At 37.9% G+C, this 24,379-nt stretch overlaps 1 protein-coding gene across 2 annotated transcripts; it reads left to right on the top strand.

Annotated features, from left to right (window-relative positions):
• Positions 1–355: 355 nt before the first annotated feature.
• On the top strand, positions 356–21,930 carry tnfrsfa (tumor necrosis factor receptor superfamily, member a). Of its 2 annotated transcripts, none has more exons than XM_088627102.1 (10): positions 356–580; positions 13,514–13,640; positions 14,521–14,652; positions 15,577–15,688; positions 16,214–16,308; positions 17,241–17,336; positions 17,922–17,959; positions 19,163–19,441; positions 20,500–20,539; positions 21,176–21,930. In XM_088627102.1, the coding sequence occupies exons 1-10, from the start codon at positions 548–550 to the stop codon at positions 21,484–21,486; spliced, it is 1,263 nt and encodes a 420-aa protein (XP_088483228.1). In that variant the 5' UTR covers positions 356–547; the 3' UTR covers positions 21,487–21,930. The 2 variants fall into 2 exon arrangements, with proteins under 2 accessions (XP_088483228.1, XP_088483227.1); XM_088627101.1 differs by having other exon boundaries at positions 16,214–16,344.
• Positions 21,931–24,379: the final 2,449 nt, after the last annotated feature.

The following is a 24,379-nucleotide window of genomic DNA, read 5'->3' as shown; positions in this document are numbered from 1 at the left end:
AAATCTTAACATTGCTGAGAGCGAAAAGCTATACTATCCATTAAGATTCTCGCAAGGTCAAAATTTGCCGGGCGTCCGGCTCAAAAACTGAAGAAACTAGTTTCAACAGGACAGCCGGAAGCTAGGGCATGTACCATAATTCTAAAAAATGTGGGGGGGGAGTAGCTTTCAATTAACATAATATGTTATTTATATTGCATAACATATAAGGTGGTGTAGAGAGTATGTACTGTATTACAATATCTTCTTTATTTTTCGATATTAAAGAGGCGGAGTTATATTAAGTCTTACTTGCATTCCGCTGTTGTAACAAGTCCCCCCCCCATATATGGACGTGTCTGCCAGTTTTCCCAGACAAATGTCCAGAGATTCCTTCAGTCGGGATTTAACAGGCCAACGTAGTTGAGGTGTTTGAAGTTGTATGATTAGTTTCGTTAGTGTTATTTATATGTCTAGTTTGCGGGGCACAAACTGGAATCGCCGGACTATTTTCATTAGAGGACTTTTTTATTATATGGAAGCATGATTTTTTGAAACCTCTGGACGAATGAGCAAAATGACAGCCTTGATCTTTAAATTGGTAAGATTTTATGTTTAAAATAGTTTAGCGTGTTTTAACGCCGCTTACGCCGATTTGGTTTGTTTATTTTTTATGTTTTTGTTTTGGCTGATGTTAAAGTTTGTTTGTTTTTTTTTGTAGTTGAAGTCTGCCGCAGAACATGCCCGACACGTTTCTTTCTAGTTCTGTTACTGGTGTTAGAACTTTTTTTTAACAACTTTTCGCGAAGCCCTTACTGTTTTAACGAACACGACCTTTGAAGGGACTATTCAGTCACCTTACTCAGGCTAGCGAGTGGTATCGCAAATTCAGATCATCCCCTTCTTTAGTCATACATAATAAAGAAAAACTGAGGTAGGAATGTAAGTCATTTGGCGTGTTTGCCATATTCGGACCAACTTACAGATACGGTTTTGAGTGGTAAAAGGGGTGACGTCTTCAAATAAGTTGTAAAGTCCTATTACTTTCAAGGACCATGGTTTGTTATTGCTAACTGAATTGTTCAAATCTTTACACTTCTTAAGATATAGGGTGATTTACTAGTCTGTAGTTCTACAGGTTAGGGGTTAAACTAAGCTTGGAAACGGGTGTTACCCACCACAACCTTCACCTGTGCGGTTTTTTTTTTGCATCAAAACCCTCTACTACTACTATCCAGCAACAATTAAAGAATTGCGAAAATTCTTTAAAATGAACTCTGATTTCAAAATTATATATCGCACTTTTAATACCTCGGCATTGCACCAGATGTAGGTTATAGATTTACTTACTAATGCATTCATTAGAAAAATTAAAAAAATCCAATTATTTCTTAGCCACTTTGTCATTTTTACTACAATGGCACTTACACATTGTCGACTACCTGACACCACATTTCTGAGAGAAGCGTATTTCCTTACTTTTGAGAACGACTTTTGATGCTTCTTGCTAGCAGGTGCCCCCAAACCTTTTGGGGATGGTTCCACAATGTTGTAGGTTATCCTAAATCATTTCTAAAACGACTTTTATTACAATGAGTATACATCTAGCAATTTTAGGCTTATTTTAAAAAATGTCGGGCATGTCCCGACTTGCTTTTATCAGTGTTTTGCAGGCGTGATAACATTACTGCAGCATACCGGTGGCAATCCCGATAATTCTGCTGGAATGTCTTTAAGTGTTGAATTTAGTTTTTGCGGCGTTTTTAGATCTTGCACTGCAAAATATATTATGTAAAATAATTTAGCCTATTACTGCTAAATGTATACTAATATGTCTTTGATGCTGCTTACTTGGCGGTATAAAGTCGATAAGCATATCAACAGTCGAGGCTTTCAGATTGCTGTTATAAGTAACTTCACATTTAGAATATCGGTTATACATTGTGACTTTTAACAGTTTGTATAATATCGAGACAACGATTTTATTACCTTGGTGCTTTTATATCTGGAGTGCATCATGTATATGCGCGATAAATAGTACACACATCCCTAAATGAACTGTTTTCTTTTTCTTTTTAATATATTCATCATCGTTAGAAATCGTTAAATTTATCTTCCTGTCAATAATACCTTTCACTGATGCGTAGGTAGGCAGGTCTCTGGCCTGAGATATTAGGGTTGTGGTGCCATTTTTTCTCCAGGATTAAATGCTTGCAGTTTGACACCAATGTTAATGATTGTTGTTTTTCTTTTATTATTACTGATGCAACCACTTACTGTATAAATATTAGATATGTTTCTATTTGCATCAGAAGTATAAAACCCTCTGTGTACTGTAAGCACATTGCTGAATATTTTATAATGTCAAAGCACCACGCTCGCACGCTCTGGTATTGGGTAGTTTGTTTCAGCTTCATATAAAAACAAGAATCCAAGTGCCTTTCAATAACCATCCATGCACTAAAGTGTTCCACTTCAGCTGAACAGGAACAGTGAAAGTGATGATAACTAAGTTGACTTGTGATAAAGGCAAATAAAAGACATTTTGGATGTATATACCCCTGAGACTTTGTCGGCATTAACGTAACACGCCAGGAAATATTCTTTTCTCTTATGACATTCTGGAAGACTTTTGAATTCCTTCACATGGAGGTGTCAGCTCTTGTGAAAGTAGCAGTTTGGTGACGGGATGCTGTTAGCGGTGTCGTAGGCAGTTGAGAAATCCCACCCAAGGCATTTCCACAATTACCGTGGGCTCCTGCACCTCTAGGTTCTGTCTTTAGCAAAGGAAGTTTCAGCGGCGGAGTATTGTTAAACAGGATTAAGAGCCATGCTAATATTGAAGCGTTCCATGAAATGGCATTAGTCCACATAATTAAAAACATTGCCGAGAGGGCTCCAGAGAAGCACAACATTCCTAAAAGGATGGAAAATGAACTAATGCTTTATCGTGCGAAAGTGCTGATTTCGTGTTTTGCAAAAGTACGTTACCAGTGTGAGCACTGCCCAGAGCAGCATCTCAAGCTTACTTTCAAGAAAAAGAAATAAGAATAGTTTTCACAGAATCATTTGTTCAGAGAGTACTGTCAGACTTTGTGAGTGCTTGAACCACCGAATACAACAGTAGAGGTGTCGGAAGGCATCAGTTCTGTAGCAGGGATTTGTCTCTTTTTGAAGTCAAACTCAATAACTTAGGTGGAAACCTTGTATTTATCAATTTTTCATGCCCGAAAAAGTGCCAAGAAGCCAGTTTTTTAAAATTACCAAGATGACTGACTGCTTTGTATTGGTTGATGCCTTTGTCAACATCAGAGCGGTAAATCTTCCAAGTTACATGTAGTTGTCAGAATGACAAGCTGGCTAGAAAACTCAGTTATTAGTAATTGGTGTTACAGTACCTCTCGGCTTGTGGGTCATAAGAATAAGGAATAAGGTCATAAGGTTACATGAGAGGCCTTTGGAACTGTTTGGAAAGGAGGCACTAGACCTGGGATCTCGAGCCCAGGTAGTCTTCCTAGGTCACCATGAATCAAGTATTTCAAAATGTGAACACTTGTAATTTATCAGTTCAACTATTAAGGAATGACTGGTCCCTGGGCTAAAAGGCATTCAGATTTCAAATCCTATCCTGGAGTCCTTGCACTGGTTTCCTGTCAAATTCCATGTGGACTTTAAAATCCTCATGCTCACCTGCATGGCTTGGCACCTCAAAAAAACATATCAAACAGTACCTGTCTGAACCATTATCGCCCTACTCCCCACCTCACACCCTTCGCTCTTCTAACTCTAGTCTACATTCTATGGGTGACAGGCCCTTCTCCTGTTATGCCCAAGCTCTGGAACTCTCTCCCCAAGGATATCAGAGAGTCACCTTCTCTGAACTCCTTCAAATCCAGACTCAAAACCTTCTTCTTTAGAAGAACCTTTACTTAACTGGTTCCATTCTTTACCCCTCTGCTCCTACTTTATTTAGTACCTCTATCCACAGTCTCCTCTGTGTATTGTAATTGTGTTTTATCTGAAGTGTTCTTTTTATTTATTGTCATTCTGTAAAGCGTCTTGAGAAGCCACCTTTAAGGGTTCTATATAAAATATTTTATTATTATTTGTCGATCTCAATGATGTATGCATTGCTTAATTAAACAAATCTCTTTGTTTAATTTAACCAGGGATAAATTAAGTGATCACACTTTAATTTATCCCTGGTTTTCAAAATTGCTAGTTTATGAAGGTTATGGTGTTCTCCTACACTAGATTCTAGGAAGTGTCTTCTTTCAGATGATAATATAGTGCATTTCACATATAGGGTTAGGACCCACTTCATCCACCATTGCAGTGCAGTACCTACCTGAGTGATGTGTATCAGCAAATTGGTTAAACAATTTTCACTTCACTTCACCAGTTGCACTTGAGGGAGGCTGGATGGTACAGACTCAGAATAGAATTTAGCTAAGATATCTGTCTAGGACCAAGAATTTAGCCAGTATCAGGATTTCTTTATTGCTGTACTGCAGTCATAATTAAACAGTCCATACAGTGGAGTTGAATTATCGTGGAAAATTCTGTAATTTTGCATTTTTTTGAGGTGTATATATTGTAGAATGAAACATCGTAAAATACGTTCTAGCTGTGAAATGCCAATCGTCATCCTTTAGCTAAGTATTTTTATTATTTGCTGATGAACAAGAGGATGTAAAGTGAACACTGAGTGTATTGTATGCTGTATTATAGTTTGCTGGAAAATATAAAACATCGCATGACATCTCATTTTCATTGAGTATTTTTGTCTACTGCATGGAGGTCCAAAAGAGCTGTTTGTACGTGTATATATCTGCTTTTTGATATGTTTTATTCTTTCCTCTAAAAAGAAAGTTGTGCGAGGAACAGGCTTTCACCTATTTGAATGATGCTGTGGTGAAACCAGTTTTTACAGTGGTGTTTTTGTAGGTTTCTCCAACCACAATTCTGTATTGTGTGATTGAGTGTGCACCATTTTTAAAACCTTATTAATTTTATCACTGTGGGACCTGGAGTGGTATTTTAGCAAGCTTGGAGGTGAGTTTCAGAGGTGTGCCCGAACTGCACAGCAACACAGTGTGTGGTCAGACCACAGAGCATGAAGGAAACAGTCTTTCTGCTAATTTTTAGTTATCCCGAGGAAACAATAGAAGTTCTTAGACTGTAGAAGACATCTGTTTTAGGTTTCAGGGGTTTCTGCGGATTTCATGGGAGAGCTATTTCTGCTACACAATGTAATCTTCAAACAAACGTCAGTGAGATTTTTTTCACATCCCCAAACCCTGGCAATCAAATATTTTTCTGGCAGAATAGGTACTCAACATAGGAAATAAAAGTTACACATTAATTGTGTAATTAAAATTAACCAGGGAGCCTCTCATACTTAACGCACCAAATGACAGGCTAATGGCCAGGATTGGGGGAGAGGGAATAAGGATGGTTTTATTGGATTACATGCATTTTTGTATGCATCACTTACACAAAATATTGTGATACTCAAATTTTAAGTTGAGAATATCTTACAAGTGCATTCTCCATAGATCCCCAGCCCGTAGTGCTGCTATTGAGAGATGTTGGCAAGATGTGTAGTGTCAGTAATGCTCTTAAGGGCTGGACTGTTGAAGTCAGTCGCATTTTGGAACATTTGCTTTGGCAGCAGGCAAAGCAGGGGCAGGGGGTAAGTTAGGTCTTTACAAATGTCTGAAAACAAGACAGATTGTATTTTTAATTTAATTTTAATTACCACTGCACACTAGGACAGAGTATTTTATAAATGTGACACAGGGCACAAAAGCATGAACCTACTTATAACAGTAGTATTATGTTTTCCCCAGGGCAGCCAGTAAAGTTTCAGAATTTTAAAAAATGTATGTACTGTTAAAATCCATTGGTTTTGGTTTCTCCTAGGCTGCATACTTTGCTTGTGCAATGCATTAAAGTTTTGGAAATAAGAAAGAAATACAAGTGACTCTTGAACAGCACACATACTGTACTTCATTCCTTTTAAACCTCAAATGAATTTCTTATAGGCAAGGGAGTTCCCCCTCAAAAAGTCCCTGTACTTAATTGTTTGCAAAAGTGCAGAGAACAGTTGATTTTTTTTCTGTAATTTTTATGGGTTAACCCCTTAAACCTCTGCATTGTTTGCTGTTGATTTAGTTTATTCTTAAGAGAACAGGGCACAGTGCTCCAATGCAGAGGGGGTTGAGAGAAGATGTGTTAGTGGTGCTCTTAAGTGGTCAAAAACATCAAATAGCACAGTAGAGCAAGCTAAGCTAATAACCTGTCTTTGCAGCTGTATTTACTTATTGCAACATACAACTTGGCCCTACCTTGAACTTCAGTCTATTGTTCAAGATTTTCCTGTCTTTCTTAGCAACAGGTAACTATTTTTCGGCATGTCTGACAATGTGTTGAGTCATTGTAAGCTGGGGTGAGTTCCCAGCTTTGTAGCATGTGCTTTTATTGGAATATTTATTATGGTAATAGATGGGGCATCTTCTATGGATTTCAGGAACTTACTTTTTAGTTGAGTCTGTGTCTGTGAGCTGGAATCTGCCCAATTTAGGTGTTGTCATGTATTTGTCAAAGTGTGCTTCTGTCTTACCTGAACACACTTCATGCTGCTGTTTCACACAGGGAATTGATGAGGGAAGCAGTAAGTCATCTGAAAGCTTTATCTTCTGTTAACTTTCAAAACCTATTTTGTCAGCTCTTTTCACCTGGGTTACTTTTTCTGTCCCTACCAAAGTTTCGCAGTGCATTGAAAGCTATTATTAATAAACTATTTTATATAGCATGGTTAAAGGTGGCTTCTCGAAGTGCTTTACAGAATGATGACGAAAAATGCACAAGATATGCACCATGAAAATACACAATGAGAGAAGAGAGTAGATGGGGGTTCTGAATACAGTGGGAGCAAAGGGGTAAATAACAGAACCAGTTAAGTGAAAGCTCTTCTAAAGAAGAAGGTTTTCAGTCTAGATTTGATATTTTAGGGAAGGTGACTCTTGGATATCCTTAGGGATAGTTCCTGAGCTTTAGGGCATATCAGGAGAAGGCTCTGTCACCCATAGAGTGTAGATGGGCTTGGGGGGACAGATAGGAGATCAGAATTAGAAGAGCAGAGGTTGCAAGGTGAGGCGTAGAATGATAGTAACTCAGGCGGGTATTGAGGTACCAAGCTATGCAGAGCCTTATAGGTGAGCATGAGGATTTTTTTTAAGTTGACCTGACTTCAGTAAAACCTGACAGGAAGCCAGTGCAAGGACTCCAGGATAGGAGTAATGTGATTACTTGCACTAGACCTGGTCAGGATTCTGGCTGCTTAATTTTGCACACACTGGAGTTTGTTCAGTGTGGATTTAGAAACTCCACTGAGCAGAGCATTACAGATGTCAATTCGGGTCAGCAGTTGGCGATAACATTCTGATATTTCTGAGGTGAAAGAATGATGTTTTGACTGTGTTGCACATGCAAGTCGAATGTCAAGCCTGAATCAAATTTCACGCTCAAGTTTTTCAATTTAGACTGAAGCCCAAGTACAGTACCACCCACAGATGAGGTTACAGCATTGGCTTTACAAAGTTGATGGGAGGTGCCAAAAAACATGACTTCAGTCTTGATAGTTTAAACGAAGGAGATTTTGAGTCATCCATGTTTTTATGTCAGAGATACTATTAGAGAGAATAGAGACATACACGTCAGTATCAATATTTATTATGGTGGTGGAAGGGTTTTATTCTTTTGTGGACTTCAGGAGCTTTTCTTTTAGTTGAAAGTCTGTGTTGCTGAGCTGGAATCTTCCCAAATAAGGTGTTGTCATGCCTTTGCCAATTTGAGTTTCCACCTTACCTGAATAATTACAACACTGTGGTTCATTATAGTGCTTGTGAGATATTAACAGAATGCGCAGTGCAATCTGTCCAAATTAATTCGGGCAACTATGTTAGAAGGCACTATCCTGTGTTCTTTTCTTTTGCATTTTGAGTTATTGTAATTCTAAAGAGAATAAGGTTAATTTTATTCAGCTTACTGGATTTTTAGTCTGATTGATTTGTACTATAAATTAGACGGTAATAAAGATTCCTTGTTTCAATTTTGCCATTTTTTTTTAATCTTTAGAGGAGCAGCGCTTAAGAAGACCTTGAAATTCCAATGACCAGAAATGTAATTACTTGGAGGCTGTAAGGAAAGTGTTAGGCGAAGGTGTGGCAGAGTTTCTTAAATCCACTGTTTGGCTTTCAATTCATATGTGGAGGCCAGGATAAAACCTCCTTCTAACTCTTGTGTAGCTGGCATAGTGGTCTCAGCCAGGCCTACTGTAACAGTAAACCCTCGGCTTAATGGACTAATGGGGGAAGGTGTGCCCTTTATTGTGGAGTGGCAAATAAATCAAAAATGACGTTCTCAGCTGAAATCCCCCCATTTAAATGGAAAAAAAAAAAGTTTTCTAGATGTATAAATACACAGTGTAGATAGGCATTTACATATTACTGTTCTGTTTATACGAACACACTATATTGTATTACAGTACAGTATATCTTGCTTTACCGGCCTAATACAGGGAAAGGGGAATCTGGTATTGTTGGTCGTTGGTTAAATTACCAATGAGATATAGATCAGTGTTTTTTGAGCTTGAAATTGAGAATCAAAATTGATTTAGTTTGGAATGGTAATAAACTACTGTTATATCCTTGAGGACCCTTGACCACTGTGACTTTGCGACAGCTGCGTGTGTCAATCTGTGTAAGCCATCAGCATGTGCACACAATAATACTGAGATTCTTTCCTTGCTGATTTTCCGTTCTGGCACAAAAGTCTTGTGGTTGTATGCTTGGGTGTTCTCTGGCAGCGAAAGCCAGAAAGCCAGTCATGTTTGCAATGTACATTTGGTTAATATGATGCCTACATCTTGGATTAATTTATTCAGTTTCTTACAGAGCAGTTCTGTATCTTCAGTGGGTGCCCTCAAAGCTTCACTTTAGGTTCTTTTGTTCACAATACCAATACATTTACAAAGTCTCCTAAGCTACCTGTCGCTGCCTTTGAAATGCATTTTAATGTGTTTGGCCAGTATATTAACTTGAACTCTCAATTCATCACCATGGACATCTCTTTTGTGGCCAAAACTCCCCTTTATCAGAAGTTGTACATTAAGTAGTTCTTTAAAGCAAGGGTATTCTGTACTACTTCACCTGAGTTCAGAAGCTCAGACTTTTCTATGGCATCATATTTATAACCAAATGGAATGGGTTGAGTTTTGTCCTGTTTTTACAATCAATAAAAATAGTCCAAGGTTTCCCTTTGATACGTTAAACATTCTTAAATGTTCAGGTATTTCCTTATGTTATAATAATGCAATCCCTAGAGGTGTAATGTTAAATATTCAGATAACTTGTGCAGAAACCTTAAGGATGTGTGTAGAGAAATTAGAAAGCACAAAATATTAGTGGGCAAAGGTCAGTTCATGTGTCCTAGATTTTGAATGAACATGAGAGCCAGATTTGTACAAACAACACTGCATTAGTACATAGAATCTCAAGTTCTTCCTTTAAAGGCAAGGGGGTGGATGTTTACTAAGCTCCTAAGCCGCAGGGAGCTTGATAAAGCTACCTGTTGTCCGCAAATCCTCGCCCAGCTCTAGATGAACCGGTTGGCTTCCTGTAAATGGGTGTATGAAAACTCGTGACTCTCATTTAATTCCTTTGGTATGCAGTGAAAGGAAGAGGATGACGAACTTGCACAATGTTTGTTTGCTTAATGAGTCACATTACCTTTAGTGATACCGCGAAAACAGCCTTAGATGTCCTTTCATGATGTTAATAGTTAATAAAAAGAACAAAACCTCGTCAGTGCATTATTAACAAGGTAGAAGGGATTAAAGGCATAATAAAGAAAAGTTTATGTAACAAAGTTTTGTCTTAAGGCCAGTGGTGATGAGGACACTTATTTAGGTAGCCTTTGTCATTTGAAGTCTGAAAAAGAACGATTGCAATATGAAAGCGGGTAATGGTCTTGGTCAGACTTTAAGCCAAAGGAAATATGACTTCTTGATCCATCAGCACATGGTCCATGTTCCTAGATGTTGAGCATGTCTGCTCTCTGCTTCTGACGTAGGTTAGGATCAAGCCTGTGCATGGTATAGCAGCTGGCTTTTCTGTCGCCCAAAAGACAGCCCTTTTTAGGGAAATTTATCATCATCTGAACGAGTTTTTGTTCTTCATGTACAATTTTAGCAATATGGATGAAAGACTACAAACGGAGCTACTCCTTTCAAACAGAACATTAAAGTTTCAAGTGCCATTGATTAGTTGACAAAATCTAATGGACAGTTTTGCTGCAAATCAACATTTCAAGTCGGAAATGGCATTTCCATTATCAAATGCACCACGAAATAAAACATCAGCATCTAAACAAGGACTTTACTATGCAGAGAAATATTAAAAGGTAATATTAAATAGGCTAATAACTACTCACTTAATAAAATGATAAAATGGTTTAACTTGTTCAGTATCATGCCATCTGCTAACTGGATGGAAAAGCATGAATCGAAGCACTTGCTTCCAGAAGCTCAGCCTGTAAGGTGTTTGTTCAGAGTGCAGGCTGAGACCTTGTATATCCCTGGTGTGAGCCTGGGCTGTGTCGCTAGCTGACTGCCACCTGGATTCCTGAGTAGGGCTGGCAGTGACACTGGGGTAGAGGGTGTGTCAGTCAGGCAGTGGCTGTTCACGTATATTGTTGCAGCTCCTGTGACTTGCTGGGTGCCTGCAAGTCTCACAGTGATGGTGGTGGAGAAGTGGTGTTCACCTGTGATGACAGGCATCCTGGGCAAAATAAGTAGAATATAAGTAGCTGTATAGCCTGCTGTCAGTCTTAAAAAAAAAAAAAATGTAGTAAATCCAGAAAAGTCAGTTATGTTGTAAGTTTGCTGATGACAAACCTGATGTTAAAAAAAAAAAAGGTTCTTGAAGTTACCAGTTTCTTCAGGGGTGCGGCTTGTGGGGTGTGGCTGTAGGTGTTAATGCAGCTGTCCAGATCTTACCTTAATTTGCAGTGTCCACCTCTATGATGAGGTCTATAGGGAAGTCAAATTAGTTCAGATTCTCAGTTTCTAACCTGCCTAAACTCTGCTTAGGGAGATGTCATGATTAAGTAAGGTGCCATTTGGCTATGCTAAATACAAAATGCACTGTTTATGCATCTTTGTTTTAGTCACTTTTGTTTTCTCGGTATTCATTTTGTTGTATACTCTTTTCAGTATAATGAAAATGATGAACTTTTTCCACTGAAATTAGAATGGATGCCTCATACAACACCAGTAGCATATAGATAAACCTATACCTAACATCCCGTAATCCTATTACTTTAACAGCTCTGCAAAGTTCTAATATGGATAGAGAAATACAGTGTTGGAGTGCTCCTTTAAACCCCATGAGCAGATGTGAAAGGTGCCTTCTAGTTGGGATATGTGCTGTTTTAATATTCCTTTTTTTCCATTTTTAATGCGTAATAATTCCATAAAACAGTCCATGTACATCTCTTGAAACTTGTCTATACTAAAAACACTCCAGTCATTTTGTGAAGCATAAACCACGTTTGCAATGATTTTTTTTAACCTACACGATATTTAGCCAAGTGCTGATTTTTTTTTTCCTGCTACATATTAACATCTGCATGAAACTGGACTAGATTTTATTACTAGAGGTCGTGAATGTGGGAGTTAATTTGTCCTGCTTCCAGATTCCTCCACTTCAAGCCGTTCCTTTACAAAGTTTGGTTTTCGGCTTTGATTTGTTTGGATAAATCTTAGTGGGGTGATTCCTGGAGCGGTAGTTTCATTGGCCCTTCCCGGTGTTCCTGCTCATTGGAAATAATGATGCAATCGAGCGCTTTGAACATGCAGGAAATCCCCTGACAGAAACCAGGTTTGTAGCCAAATTCCAGAAACTTTTACTGTGAAGGACTGGCCCTGGCAATCTTGGCAGTAAATAACTTCTTAACCCCCCTCCCCCTTCACACCAGAATGCGTTTTCATTGTGTTCTAACACTGTTATTGAAGTTTAAAATGTTGTGCGTTTTGTAACAAAAATTGCATGAGTGCTTACTGAGAGTGGAGTCCATAGCATAGTATTTTAAACAAGATCAACATTCAGTCATTCGTTAACATTATGCTGAGTGATAAAAAGTATTAAAAGGCAATTACATTTCAGTGATAGCAGAATTGATTTAATTGACTTTTTGACTTTAATTGACCTGGTGCAAAATGATTGCAGTTCAGTAATATGCATAATTAATCAATTGGTGTAAGATGATTTTAAGAGTTACATGCATGTACTTGATATACTGCCTCGAGCAGGGTATAAGATTTCCAAGTTTTGTGCTTGGAATAAAAAGGCTTTGTGCTTTCATGGTTTAGCACTTCTTTTTGTAATGCTAAGAAAATTGAAGCAGGTTTTCGATAGAAACTGCTTGTACGTAGTTTTTGGCTTCAGAGTGTAAATTGCTCACATGAACAAGGTGTTACTTTGTCTCTCCAAGCAGACATGGTTTTTGTGAGTTTTTTTAAATCTGTTTCTGCTTCTGCTGGTAATATTTTGATTTTAGAAGTGGTTTTTCAGTCTATTATTGCTACAAAAACATTTTAAATTAATTGATTTTTAACCAATTAACAACAATTGCTTAGATTCCAAACACAGAAAAGTAGAATTTAGAATCTGTGACTGGACTCGGCCCCACGGGGCCCCCCCCCAAACTGAACGGTCCTGCCCCCTCCGTTTTGGTTAAAAGGATTTTTGAATACCTTTGCTTATTTAACTTGTGCCCTAAAAAATAGTTGTGCTTTGTCAATGGTCAGATAAATACACTAACCCCAAATTCATAGTGACTACATCGGACTGCTTGATGTGCAGGTGGGCTATCCGTCCAGGAACGGCACATATTACATAGTGTCTGTTATTGGGTGTCAAGGTTATTAAGATTCCTTGTAGTAGTTTATCCTTATACTTACAATCGTTATTTAACTAGGCCTGTAGTTACTATAGAAGTTTATGGTTTCTGTAGGTTTTACAACTTTTTTTCTTAACAGTTCAGAACCCCATTACCGTCGATATAGCTGCAAAAATAAAAGCATATGGCATTTTGTCGCTCCAGTCTATAATAACCGTGAGAGTGCGGATGAAACTGTACTTAGTTGCTAAATCCCAGATTGCTCGTTGTTATCTTCTGTCATGAAGCGCTAATCGGTGGCATGGTTGCGAGACTTCACTTGGGTAGAGACAGCGGCTCGGTTTCAACCGAAATATCACCTCCCCGCTCTGGATTTCAGACACCCCCTACAGATTTTTCTCCTGGCGCCGGCACTGTACTGGATAAAGTGGTTAGAAATGTGGGAAGTTGCATGTACAGTATGTTGCATTTTCTGCAAGTTCTAAATAAGCAGCACAAGCTGCATGTGAAGGAAAAGGCATTTCTAGTAAAGCTACATGGTTGCGGTGATCTTTTTTTTCTGTTGTAGGTGACCGTCCTGGTGGTTTCCCGTACGATTGCACCAGCTGATTTTAGTAACAGAACTGCTCAGCTAAAGGTCTGCCAAGAGGAGGAATACTTGGATGGTAAAATCTGCTGTAAAAAATGTGAAGCTGGTAAGAAAATCTGGTTTTCTATTTGTGAATTTTTTTCTGGTGTTCGTTCAAAGCTTTAAAAAAAATACGGATCCATATTTGTGCATCATATTTAAACAAATAAACCACGGGCACCGATAACTGTGGAATGAATTCAGTTTTAATTAGTTCCTTCTGCAAGGCTTAGCTAAACTTTTTAATATGCCATTTCTTCACTAGTTTCAGAACAGTTCAAAGGATAGAAAATTGGAATCTGTTATCTAATTTAATGCCATAATGGAACATTTCTGAAATGCTGCTTTGCTGGGATTTATATACAGTATTTAAAGAGTTAAATACCAAATATAAAAGTATCTAATGCTGTTGCTGTGACTGCTTTTTTTCCCTGGTCTGGTTTAAGCCATTTTGTTAAAGAAAACTGAACTAATACTTCACCTCCACTTTCTGGATATGTCTCCTGTTGAAAAGACATACAAGCGTTTTGCCATAAAACCTGGAAATCATGAGTGCCATTTACCAATGTGAAATGTAAAACTTGATCACCAGTTTGAAAATGATATATAATTATGAAATGCTAATTGTAAACTAGGGATCGTGGTAATTAAGGACCATAGAAAAATCTTGCATTGTGTCCTGTAATTTGATTTATTTTAAGTGCAAAACGTATTTGGTTTACAAGTACCCATTAATACTGACATAATATGGATTAATTTCTTTAAGTTTCAATACATAAATGTAGGTTTTTCTTTTAAGTGCTATGGTGCAACACTTACAGGTTTTTATTTTGATTTCAATAAAAGTGATGCATCTCATCCCCTTACAGCACTGTTTTTTTCTTTATTATACTGTATATAGACAAATATATGCTGGACATGTGTTTGAGCGTGCTCTCTCCCTGCAGGGCAATATGTGAAATCGCCATGCACGAGCCCCTCCACGTACGGACAGTGCGAGGCCTGCGCGGACGGCAAGGACTACACCGAGCACGCCAACGGACTGAAGCGCTGCATCCACTGTTCTCGGTGTCGTTCAGGTACCACGCTGCCAAACCAGAGTTCCGTTGTGCTTGTGGTGGGAGACGTGCGTGCCATCAGATCGCTGTCGAGTCTGTTTGCTCAGAGTTCAAGATGAAAAAAAAATTGATAAGGTTCCCTTACCCAAAAAATGACTCAACGCCCTCTGTCCCATGAGTTCATCCGGTGAGGAGGAAAAAAAGATTTCACTATACACTGTGAGAAAGAAGCAGACACTTATGGAGCAGTCATTCTTAATCAATTGAAAACCTTCCCCCCCCCCCCCCCCCCCCCCCACGGGATTGAGGCACGGTATCTTCACCTGGCCTCTGTTTAAACAAATGCAGAACTGAACCTTAGACAGAAAAGCTTTCGATTTGCAGCGCAAAGACATCCAGCCAGGCTGACAACAGGCTTTGGAGAACATCTGTGGTTGTTTTAGGCTGGTTAGTCTGAAAACAAATTGTGTTCAAAAGTGGAAAGATTGTTTCAGTGTCAAGTAATTCAAAAATGTATGTGCTCTTTTAAACAATAAATTAAGCAAACTGCAGTCTGTTTTAAATTATGTTGAGTGAGTCAGTGGAGTCAAAGGTTCAAGTGTGGCATGAGTTGGCTTTTCAGCCATGCTTAGAATTTGCCACACCCTTGTTAGGTCACAATCTGAGGCTCTGCATTTTTGTCAGACAATGTGAAACCTGGTTTGTTGGAGGATTCTGAAAGTTGTGCTTGATGTGCTGTTGGTTCTTTTTGCTGCAATTTGTCAGTTTACAGCTTCAATTTTTTTTTGCATAAGCACACCAGACAAGTAACTGTTGAGATAATATCTCTGCAAATGAACTTTTTAACAGGACAAACCTATTTGTAAGGGTTGGTCAAATTCTTGTACAGCAGCAACCCCTTTAGGTAAGGGGCAGCCGAGCCTAACCTAGTCTTTCTGTCTGCAGACCAAGTGGAGACGGTTCCCTGCACAATTGTGCAGAACCGGCGGTGTCAGTGCAAGCCTGGTTACTTCTGCCGTCCGGAGGAGGCCTGCGAGGTCTGCAAGAGGTGCTCCAGGTAGGCAGGCATGCAGCAGCTCCGCGCGTCGACCTCGTGGGCACTGGCGGGCTTTAATGAGCCCTTTCAGGAAAACCTGATGATGTCGTTTTATCCTCTCTGGTTCTGCGTTGCACGTTTTAAGGAAGCCAGACATTTATGTACAAAGGCATTGAAACAATTGCTTTGACAATGCTTTTCGTAATGTATATCTCAATCTGTCACAATTTTTATTGACTACCCTCATTCTCCTGCATATTTTCGTTGTTGCTCATAGATATCAGTAAGGCAGACATGGTCACTTAAAGAGTAACTTGCAGTAAGTGCTACTTTTGTTCAGTAGTGTTTCTTTAGTTCATCTGTACAGGACAGATTAGCTGTGAAGTGGTTCTATAGTGGTCTGTTCAAATATCAACAGGTTCATGTAATAAAAAATGATGGTCTGACACTATGGACCAAAATAGTTGAATCCGTGAAAATAAAAAGAGAAACAATGGAATTTCCTCGTGGGTTTCTGTTACATGTCACATTTTCTCTTATTTCCAGGTGTAAAGAGGAAATGGCTGAAGTGCACAGTTGTAATGCTACTGCAGACACTGTGTGTGCGAAGCCGTCACCTGCCACAGAGAAGCCAAGACTAGGTAATACTGACAAAGCCACTACCAGCGCAGGAACAGGTATACTTCACATGGCTAAGGCAGTTTTATGCTGTCATTGGTTGGAGACGATACACCTTTACTAATTTTTCCTCTTTCCATTGTGATAGTAGGTGTTATAATTATCTTTTTCAATGGTTGCTAAGCTACGTTTGTCTACATCTATTCACTATTAACTTGGAGTTGTTCTCCTGGAGCCCAAAGATGTCTGCGGTTTTTTACTTAGATCAGGGTTTTCTAATATCCCAAGAATCAGCAGGGGTAGTTGTGTGGAGGCACGATTAAAACACCATTTTCTAAAGATTTGGGATATTTCCAAATAAGAGTACTTTGTCTCTCAAGGGCCACTTGTCAGCTACTAAAGATGCATGCAAGTGATCTGTTTAAGAGGCCCCCGGTCCTTGAGAGAGAAAGATTGGCATCCAAGTACTCTTTTAATTCAAGTGACACAACAAAGTTTGGAGACCTGACTTGGACACCTTTACGTGTGTGAGGAACTTTTTTTCCTCTTTCTCACATGCTGCTTGAATTGCAGTTATTTCAGTCCTTTAGAAGTAAACCAGTTCCCTTTCATAATCCGTGTAAGTCAGGGCTGATTCTGCAATGCTTTATTTCATTAAAGCAGTCATTAAATGCTAATTTGCTAACATTATTTTGATTGTTAATTCTGAAGGAAATTTGTACTGATAATTTCTCTGAATAACAATGGTAAAACTACACAGTAGTGTAATAATTTGAACTTGTTTTAAATGATGCAACATCATAATAGTTAATGCATTCAGCAGAGTGATTTTTTTTCCATGTAAATGCGCCGGATTTAATAAAAGTGGTGCAAGGTATTTAAATGAATGATTGTGAAATGCTATCAAAGAGATTCTGATGCCCTCTTAACATGTTTCATTTTTGTTTTGTAACAGTGATCACCATTGTGATTGTAATTATCATTGGGATTGTACTTGTGATTTGTCTTGTTTTGTGGAAGAAGAGGAAATGTAGTCATAATCCAAGTCCTGGTGAGTAACATCGCAATAGAAACAAGAAAAGACTGATATAGGGAAGGGAATCCTGACATCTGCAGCTGCTCAGCATTTGACATTCAAATGTTGTTGTTGATCTTTTTGTCTATTTTTTTCTTTTTTCCCCCCATGAAAGGCCTGAGCAGTGACTATAAAAACAACAAAAAAATGCTTTTTAACGAATTTCTTTGCACTTGTTCATGCTGTAAAAGTATTACACATTTTAAAAAGAAGACTTGGTTTGAATTATAGCAATGTAAAATGTCATCTACAATCACATGTAAAACAACTTGTGTGAGATCAGAAAAGAAACAAAAGAAAACCAAATGGGCAACCACAAGTTGTTTGTGCGACAGATTTATTAAATTGGCTTAACACTGCACTTTCAAGAGTTTAATTGAAATAGTTCCATGGCAGCTGTGGCATTCATGATGTCTCTTTGTGCATGTAAAGCTTTATGTGACATTTCCCTGGGAAAACGACTCATAAGCTGTATGCACGGTTAGTTTGTACACCAATTCCTTCCTTTCTCCTTGAGTGCAGTTTCAGCACACAATGTAAATTCCTCATTCTGTGTTCCAGGTTGCTCCAGCCAGCCAAGTGATGTGAAGATACCAATAGTAAGGTTTCCTTGATTCTCATATAAACATTATTTTAATGTGTTGCAAAGTCTGTCAGAGACGATTGACAGAAAACAGCTGTGGTTTTGCTTCGCTGTGTTACATGTGCACTCCTGTACAGCTCTTTTGAATTTCTTGAAAAGTGTGTATACATTGTATTACAGTTTTAACATTTCTTCAAATCTAAGAACTCCACAGAGTTTTCCAGCACATGGCACAGAAATAAGAAAAATGAGTTTACACGCATTGATAAAAATGGAAAGTGTATGGTAATCTGGAATTAGCTCTCTATTACAGTGAAGAGTTCCATCTAAGCAACTGCCTGCATGTGAAAACCTGTTTCTACTTCTGTTATTCATAGAGAGATCCATTCAAAATAAACTTTGGGGAAAAAAGCACAAAAAAATTCTAATGTACAGTATGTTATACTAATTTCATAATTGCTGTGATGTTTTCAGCATTTGTTTCTCAGATCAGAAGTGGGCCAAACATTTGCATGTTCAGCTGTATTTGATCATTTCAACTCAAGCAAAAAAAAAATTGGTTTAGATTGCATTTATGGTATGGTGCCCTCTAGATTTATTAATGCACCTGAAGGAAAAAGAACAAAACATTATCCAGTCTATAACTCAATGTTGTAACATTCTCAAAAAAAGAGTGAAGTCAAATGTCATTATTGAGTTCCAGCAAACACCAGGGTTATGATTATTCCCACTTTTGTTTACACTTAAGTAAAAATATAATTGTAAAAGATCTTCCTGTGCTTTGGAAGTACAGTGGAGCTGTACAGAAACAACTGAAAGTTTCCCTTTTAACTGGAGTATAAAAGGAAGTAACACACAGAAGACACTCAGTAGCAGAAGCATTATCATTAATGTGAGAGAGCTCTCTGAAGCCTGAAGGCTATTGGCCATTGACCTCCACAAGTTAGTTGGGGGAGTGTGGACAGTCTGAAATTAGGATAATTTACAAAATACTCTCTGCAGTGTTGTGAATGCATGTGTACTCAGGTTAATAATAAACAAATAATGGCTTTGCTCTGTGCAGTGTTATATAGTAATACTTATAGTGTTTTTAGGAATTGTGAAGCAAGATATCCAAATCATTGAATCTTTTTTGTGCTGATTTCGTCAGGGGTATCCATTCATCTGGAGGGCAGCGCATGTTTCGGTCGTTTTGAAACTTCTGTCCTTTTTTGTTTAGGATGGCGCAGGTCAGGGCTCAGTGGAAGAGAGGCAGAACAGCTTGAATGCAGGGACAGAGCAGCAACGACGCGTCAGTGAGGGCGAGCCGTTGCTGCAGAATGAGCGCTTGGCCGGCGCCACGCGCACTGGCATTGACGATGAGGACAGGGGCTTAGGAGACAGCCTGTCCAACACCGCTAACTCCTCACAGACCAGCCTGGCAGGATTGCCCAGTAGCGCCTGCAGTAGCAGCACCCCTCGACACAGCCCTCAAACACAGAGACAGGACTTGGCTGGGGTAAGAGCAATATTACTGTATATAAGACATAATCATCCCTTCTATAGCAGCACACATTTAGGAAGCACTACAGTCACAATGATCCTGGATGACATCAATATGGCCAGTGGCATGCAGCATTAGTTTAAACCTGAACTTTAATATAATGATACATTAGAGCAATATGGCTTTCATCAAACCTTGACATTTGAGTAGCTACCGTAGTTGGCATGAATATACAACATGCTATTCTTAAAGGTAGTACTTTGCATTGCTACCTTTTTAGGCCCAAATAATGAAAGATAGACAACACCTTGACCTTTGTTCTACTAGCTACAACTAACCTAGAGTGAAAAGTTGTTAGCCAAAGATTCATATTAGTTAACCCATAGTTTCAAACTTCCATGTGCTTTGGAAAAACCTGTGAACTGTTTCATAATTTTTTGTTTGGAGAAATGAACAAATGCTAAAAGGGCTGTTCAAGACAGTGGATAGATATGTGCTTATTTGTAGAGTATCTTTTAATAAAGATTAACATTGTTTATATATTTAGTGTATGTCGGTTTGTAGTTCATCAGCTTCTTTCGAGCTGTTGGTTCTGTGCCTGCTGTGTTGGCATAGATACGCTCAGCAGTTTAACCACATGCCATACACCCATCTAAGATTGGCCAGAATCCTGCAGTAACTTGGGCTGATTCTCCCTGCTTCTGTCCATTGAGTTTAGTAGATTACAGTACTTTTACTTCCCCTTGCTTTCATGAGTTAAAATCTTATCTTTAAAAAAAGGAATCCAATAAGTGTACAAAACCCTAAATTTGATCAAGGAAGCAGTTGTAATGGTGTTGATAGAGGTTGAGGGTTTTCTGTCAGTGAACATAACCTTTAAGATTTAGTAAACTAGTAAAGTGTGTGGGTGAACTGCCTTTTATTTTTATAGATGAAAAGATGTTATTAGTATATGAATTGTCTGTCTAATTTATTTAGGGATGATTCTAAACTGTCAGTTCTAGGATTTTATTAGACTGTACAAACAAGAGCTTTTTTCAGTTTGTTGAATAATATCTCTTCTGTTTTTGCAGGGTCGTGCTATAAATGAAAATACTTATATTCCTTTAGAAGGTAAGTAGAGCGATAATTTCAGTGCATGTTTTTTGGTTGTAATGTGACTGATTAGCTTGAATATGGGTAAATAATCTTAAGATTTGGAAGTGCATATTTTTTCTGTTAGGCCTACTGGTAAACAGAAGGAACTGAAATTAGATTTTGATAATTTTCTGTGTAAGCACTGGCTCCATTAACAGTGTACATTAACAGTATGCATTAAAAGCTTGCAGTTAATCAGACATGGATATTATTCAATGTTGTTTGTACCCTTATACTTTTGCAACCCTAGGTTGCAGCTGTATTATCAAATTCTTTGCAAGTGCCCAATAATTTACTAGGAGCATTTTTTAACAACAGGAACAATCAATATGTTCCTGTTAAAAACCTAAGTCCTAGAATTGTATGAATCTTATATTTTTGTCCTACTTTATATCAAAATGGTGTCCACTCCCCAAAAGATATTCTAGTGTTTTAGTGACCAATACGTTCTATTTCTTGGACATTGTAAAATCTCCAGAATTATGGAGTTGCACTTGCTGGAGTCCTATATCCTTTTGTGTAGGTGATTTGTAGTGGAATATAAAAAAGACAGATAAAATAATCTCTCCTCTTTCCAGTCTCTTATTTCTCTTGCGCCTCATTTCTTTACAGTGTCAGAGTCCCTGAAGAAGAGCTTTGCAATCTTCACAGATCAAGTGGGAGTGAAAGATAGGAAGAAATTCCTGAGACATATTGGCGTTAAGGACAATGATATTCTTAAAGCTGAAAAAAATATTCCTGCCGATGTGGATGAACAATTTTATCAACTCCTTACTGGCTGGCAGCAAGACAAAGGGAAAAATGCTTCTATTGAACTATTGCTTAATGCTTTACTGGAATTAGGTCATAGACACGATGCTGAAAATATCATCCAGAAAGTGATTGAAAATAACTATTATAAGCTTAACAATGAAAATGAATAAAGATTTTTTTTTTTTGCTTTGTAACACCCATGCAAAGATTTTTGCAAGGATAGCCGAAGGCAATACAATGACTTAAGTCAATGTGGCCAAGGCCAGTAGGGCCCATCTTCCATTATTTGAGCTGTAAGTCTTACTGATCGAAAGGTGCAAGAGAGGGGAACACTTCAGCTCTTCTGAGGACAGTGGTACTCCTCTAGTCTGAACATAGAAGGTGTTCTTGGTTCTGTCCTGCTGTGGTTGGTAGAGATTTCATCTGTTGCACTGAGCTGTTACATCACTGGTTTATGGGGTAATTTCCCACCACATTTTACCTCAGATGGTACTTGACAGAACTGGAGATTCATCTCTCAAGTTTTTTTCTTGAACTACAGTTAAAATGTTCAGCTGTAGGAGCTACTGTGAAGAGATATATTTATTTTTAAATACATGTTTACATATTGTATACATTTTTGCCTTTGTGTGTTTTTTTTCTTGTAAAATACACAAATCAAAGAATGCAATCTAGATCACAGGGTTTGTAATATTAATTTATAATATAACTTTGATAACCTGTTTTCAAAGCATTCTTTTTAAATTTTGGCAACTGGATTGCATGTACATTTGTAAAAAGTTATATAATAGACACTTTTATATCAAATTTTCAGCTAGTTAGCTCAAGTGTTTGAATAGTTATTTTGTGTGAATGTTTTTCCAAGTAGGTTTTAAAAAAACTTTTCTTTAGCTTCATTTTGTGTAATGCTTTCTAAGCTTTTAATTTACTTTCCACTTCACTGTGCAGTCTTTAATTCTATTTATTTTTTATTTATTCCTAGAAATAAGAGGGTTAACTGGATTAACTCTCTCTGTGATTAGTGAATATTCTATCTCTATTGCTTTTTCTCTATTAAACAGTGTTGGAGACTGATTATGCAGAAGAATCTTTATTTAAGATTGACTTTTTTAAAATCAATTTTTGTGTACATTAACTTGTAGTAAAGGTTCTAAAATTGTACTTTGGAATTGTAGGACATGTTCACTACCTTTTTATAGTCTGCTTTAAAAACAAAGACTCATAATTGTTTTTTGTGCCTTGCAAAATTAGTCTGTCACCAACGGTGCAGCACTTCAAGAATTATACCACCACAATGTGTGAAGCAGGATGACAATCTTGTAGCAACACGGTGTCTTACTGCCATACCTGAAGATAATCTCTTACTTGCATGTGATCTCTTTTTTTTCATATGTGCTCTCTATACTGTATGCCCATTTGTTTTCTAGCTGCTTTCTCTAATACAGGGCAGTCTGGGAGCCAGCAAGCAATGTGCAGCAGTCCATCAAAGGGCTCACACAGACACACCAGGGCCAATTTTCTCAAATGCCAATTAACCTACAAGTATGTCTTTGCACTGTGGATGGGAACCTGAGATTCTCTATACATCTATACATGTGTAATATAATATGGAACAAACTGGGTTCTATACTAGAATTCGGTGTTTGTTTTTCTACTCTGGCTCATCGTGTGTTAGAGCGAATGTCTCTATGCATGTATACTTGAACATTTTTGTGGTAAGTCAGTGCAACAGCTGCTTGTATTAATTTTTTGCCATACTGCAGTTTGTGCAAGGTGTGTAAAGCAAGTTAAGTCTGCAACATACTGGAGCTCACACAACAGTAGAGTAACTGCAAAAATATTACATCCAAGGGTTTAAAATAGCTGGCATGATTGACTGCTGATGCTTAAAAGAATTTTCAAATGGAAAATGTCCTTTTCTGTTTCTTTCTGTATTGCTAGTTTCATTGTTTAACTTCCTGAAAGATAATTCATTGTTTTTATAGAAATTATGCTTCATTATGCAGACTCATCATTTTCTATATTTTGCCTGGAATAAAAGCATCAACTAAGTACAAGAGTGATTTTGTAATGAATAGATGCAATGTGATTGCCACTGAAGACTTGCGAGCATGCTAGTCACATTTGGGAGTTAAACTGCTCTCTTTTCGGTGTACACTAATGCTTAAACTATTCTGGAAGCTGCAATATGGAAATGCATCTTAGCTGCAGTTTTAAATTACACAAGTTTTATAAACATTTTTTTTATCTGAAATTAAAGAAATGTCATTAGATAAAAATGCAAATTAATAGTTTTTACAGTACTTTTTATCGGATTTTCTCTTTTCATGTTTTCTTAGTGTTCTGCAGTTGTAAAAGCATATTCAGCGATGTCCTCTTTCTTATGAGGTACAAATATATAATATTTGAAGTCAAACACTTTCACTGATATGACTTACAGTTACTGAATTAATGTTTTTCTAAACATTTTTGAATGCAAAGAACATTAGGAAGAAGACTTCAGTCCAATAATATATGTATTTAAATAATTCTGATTATGGTTCTTTTGTTTGGCTTTCTTCATGATAGCATAAACCCCATTATGACATCATCATGACATGATCAGTTGCCACTTGGCTAAATTTACACTACTGTGTATGGCACTCTGTGATGTCATCGGTTAAAAAAAGAATATCCAGAACTGCAGGTTCAGAGAGAGAAGTTTTTTTTGGGTGGGGGTCAAAGAATGAGTGGGGTTCTGGATTTGAACCGATGCACTGCCAGACAGCTCACACTGATGTCTGGGATTTCTGTAGAAAATGCCGGAAGGCTGGTTAGTTTTAGGAAAAGACAGCACAACAATGCTAGACAGATGGAGGCCAGGCAAACCGTATTGAAAACAAAGCGAAGACTCAAGCCAAAAGGTCAGAGAACAGCTAGAGAGAAGAAGAAATTTCAAGTTAAAAAAGAATCCCCACCAACTCAGGCAGGTGATGACCATTCTCCCAAGTCTGCAGCTTTGGACCCAAATGTTAACCTTCAAAAGAGGAAGACCTTGAAGGAGGCCAAAAACTCAAATAATGA

Source organism: Lepisosteus platostomus, chromosome 3 (genome assembly GCF_059453375.1).
Source record: "Lepisosteus platostomus isolate fLepPlt1 chromosome 3, fLepPlt1.hap1, whole genome shotgun sequence".
Taxonomy (NCBI): domain Eukaryota; kingdom Metazoa; phylum Chordata; class Actinopteri; order Semionotiformes; family Lepisosteidae; genus Lepisosteus; species Lepisosteus platostomus.
The sequence above is the reverse complement of the archived record's forward strand: the minus strand, read 5'-3'. Positions and strand labels throughout refer to the sequence as shown.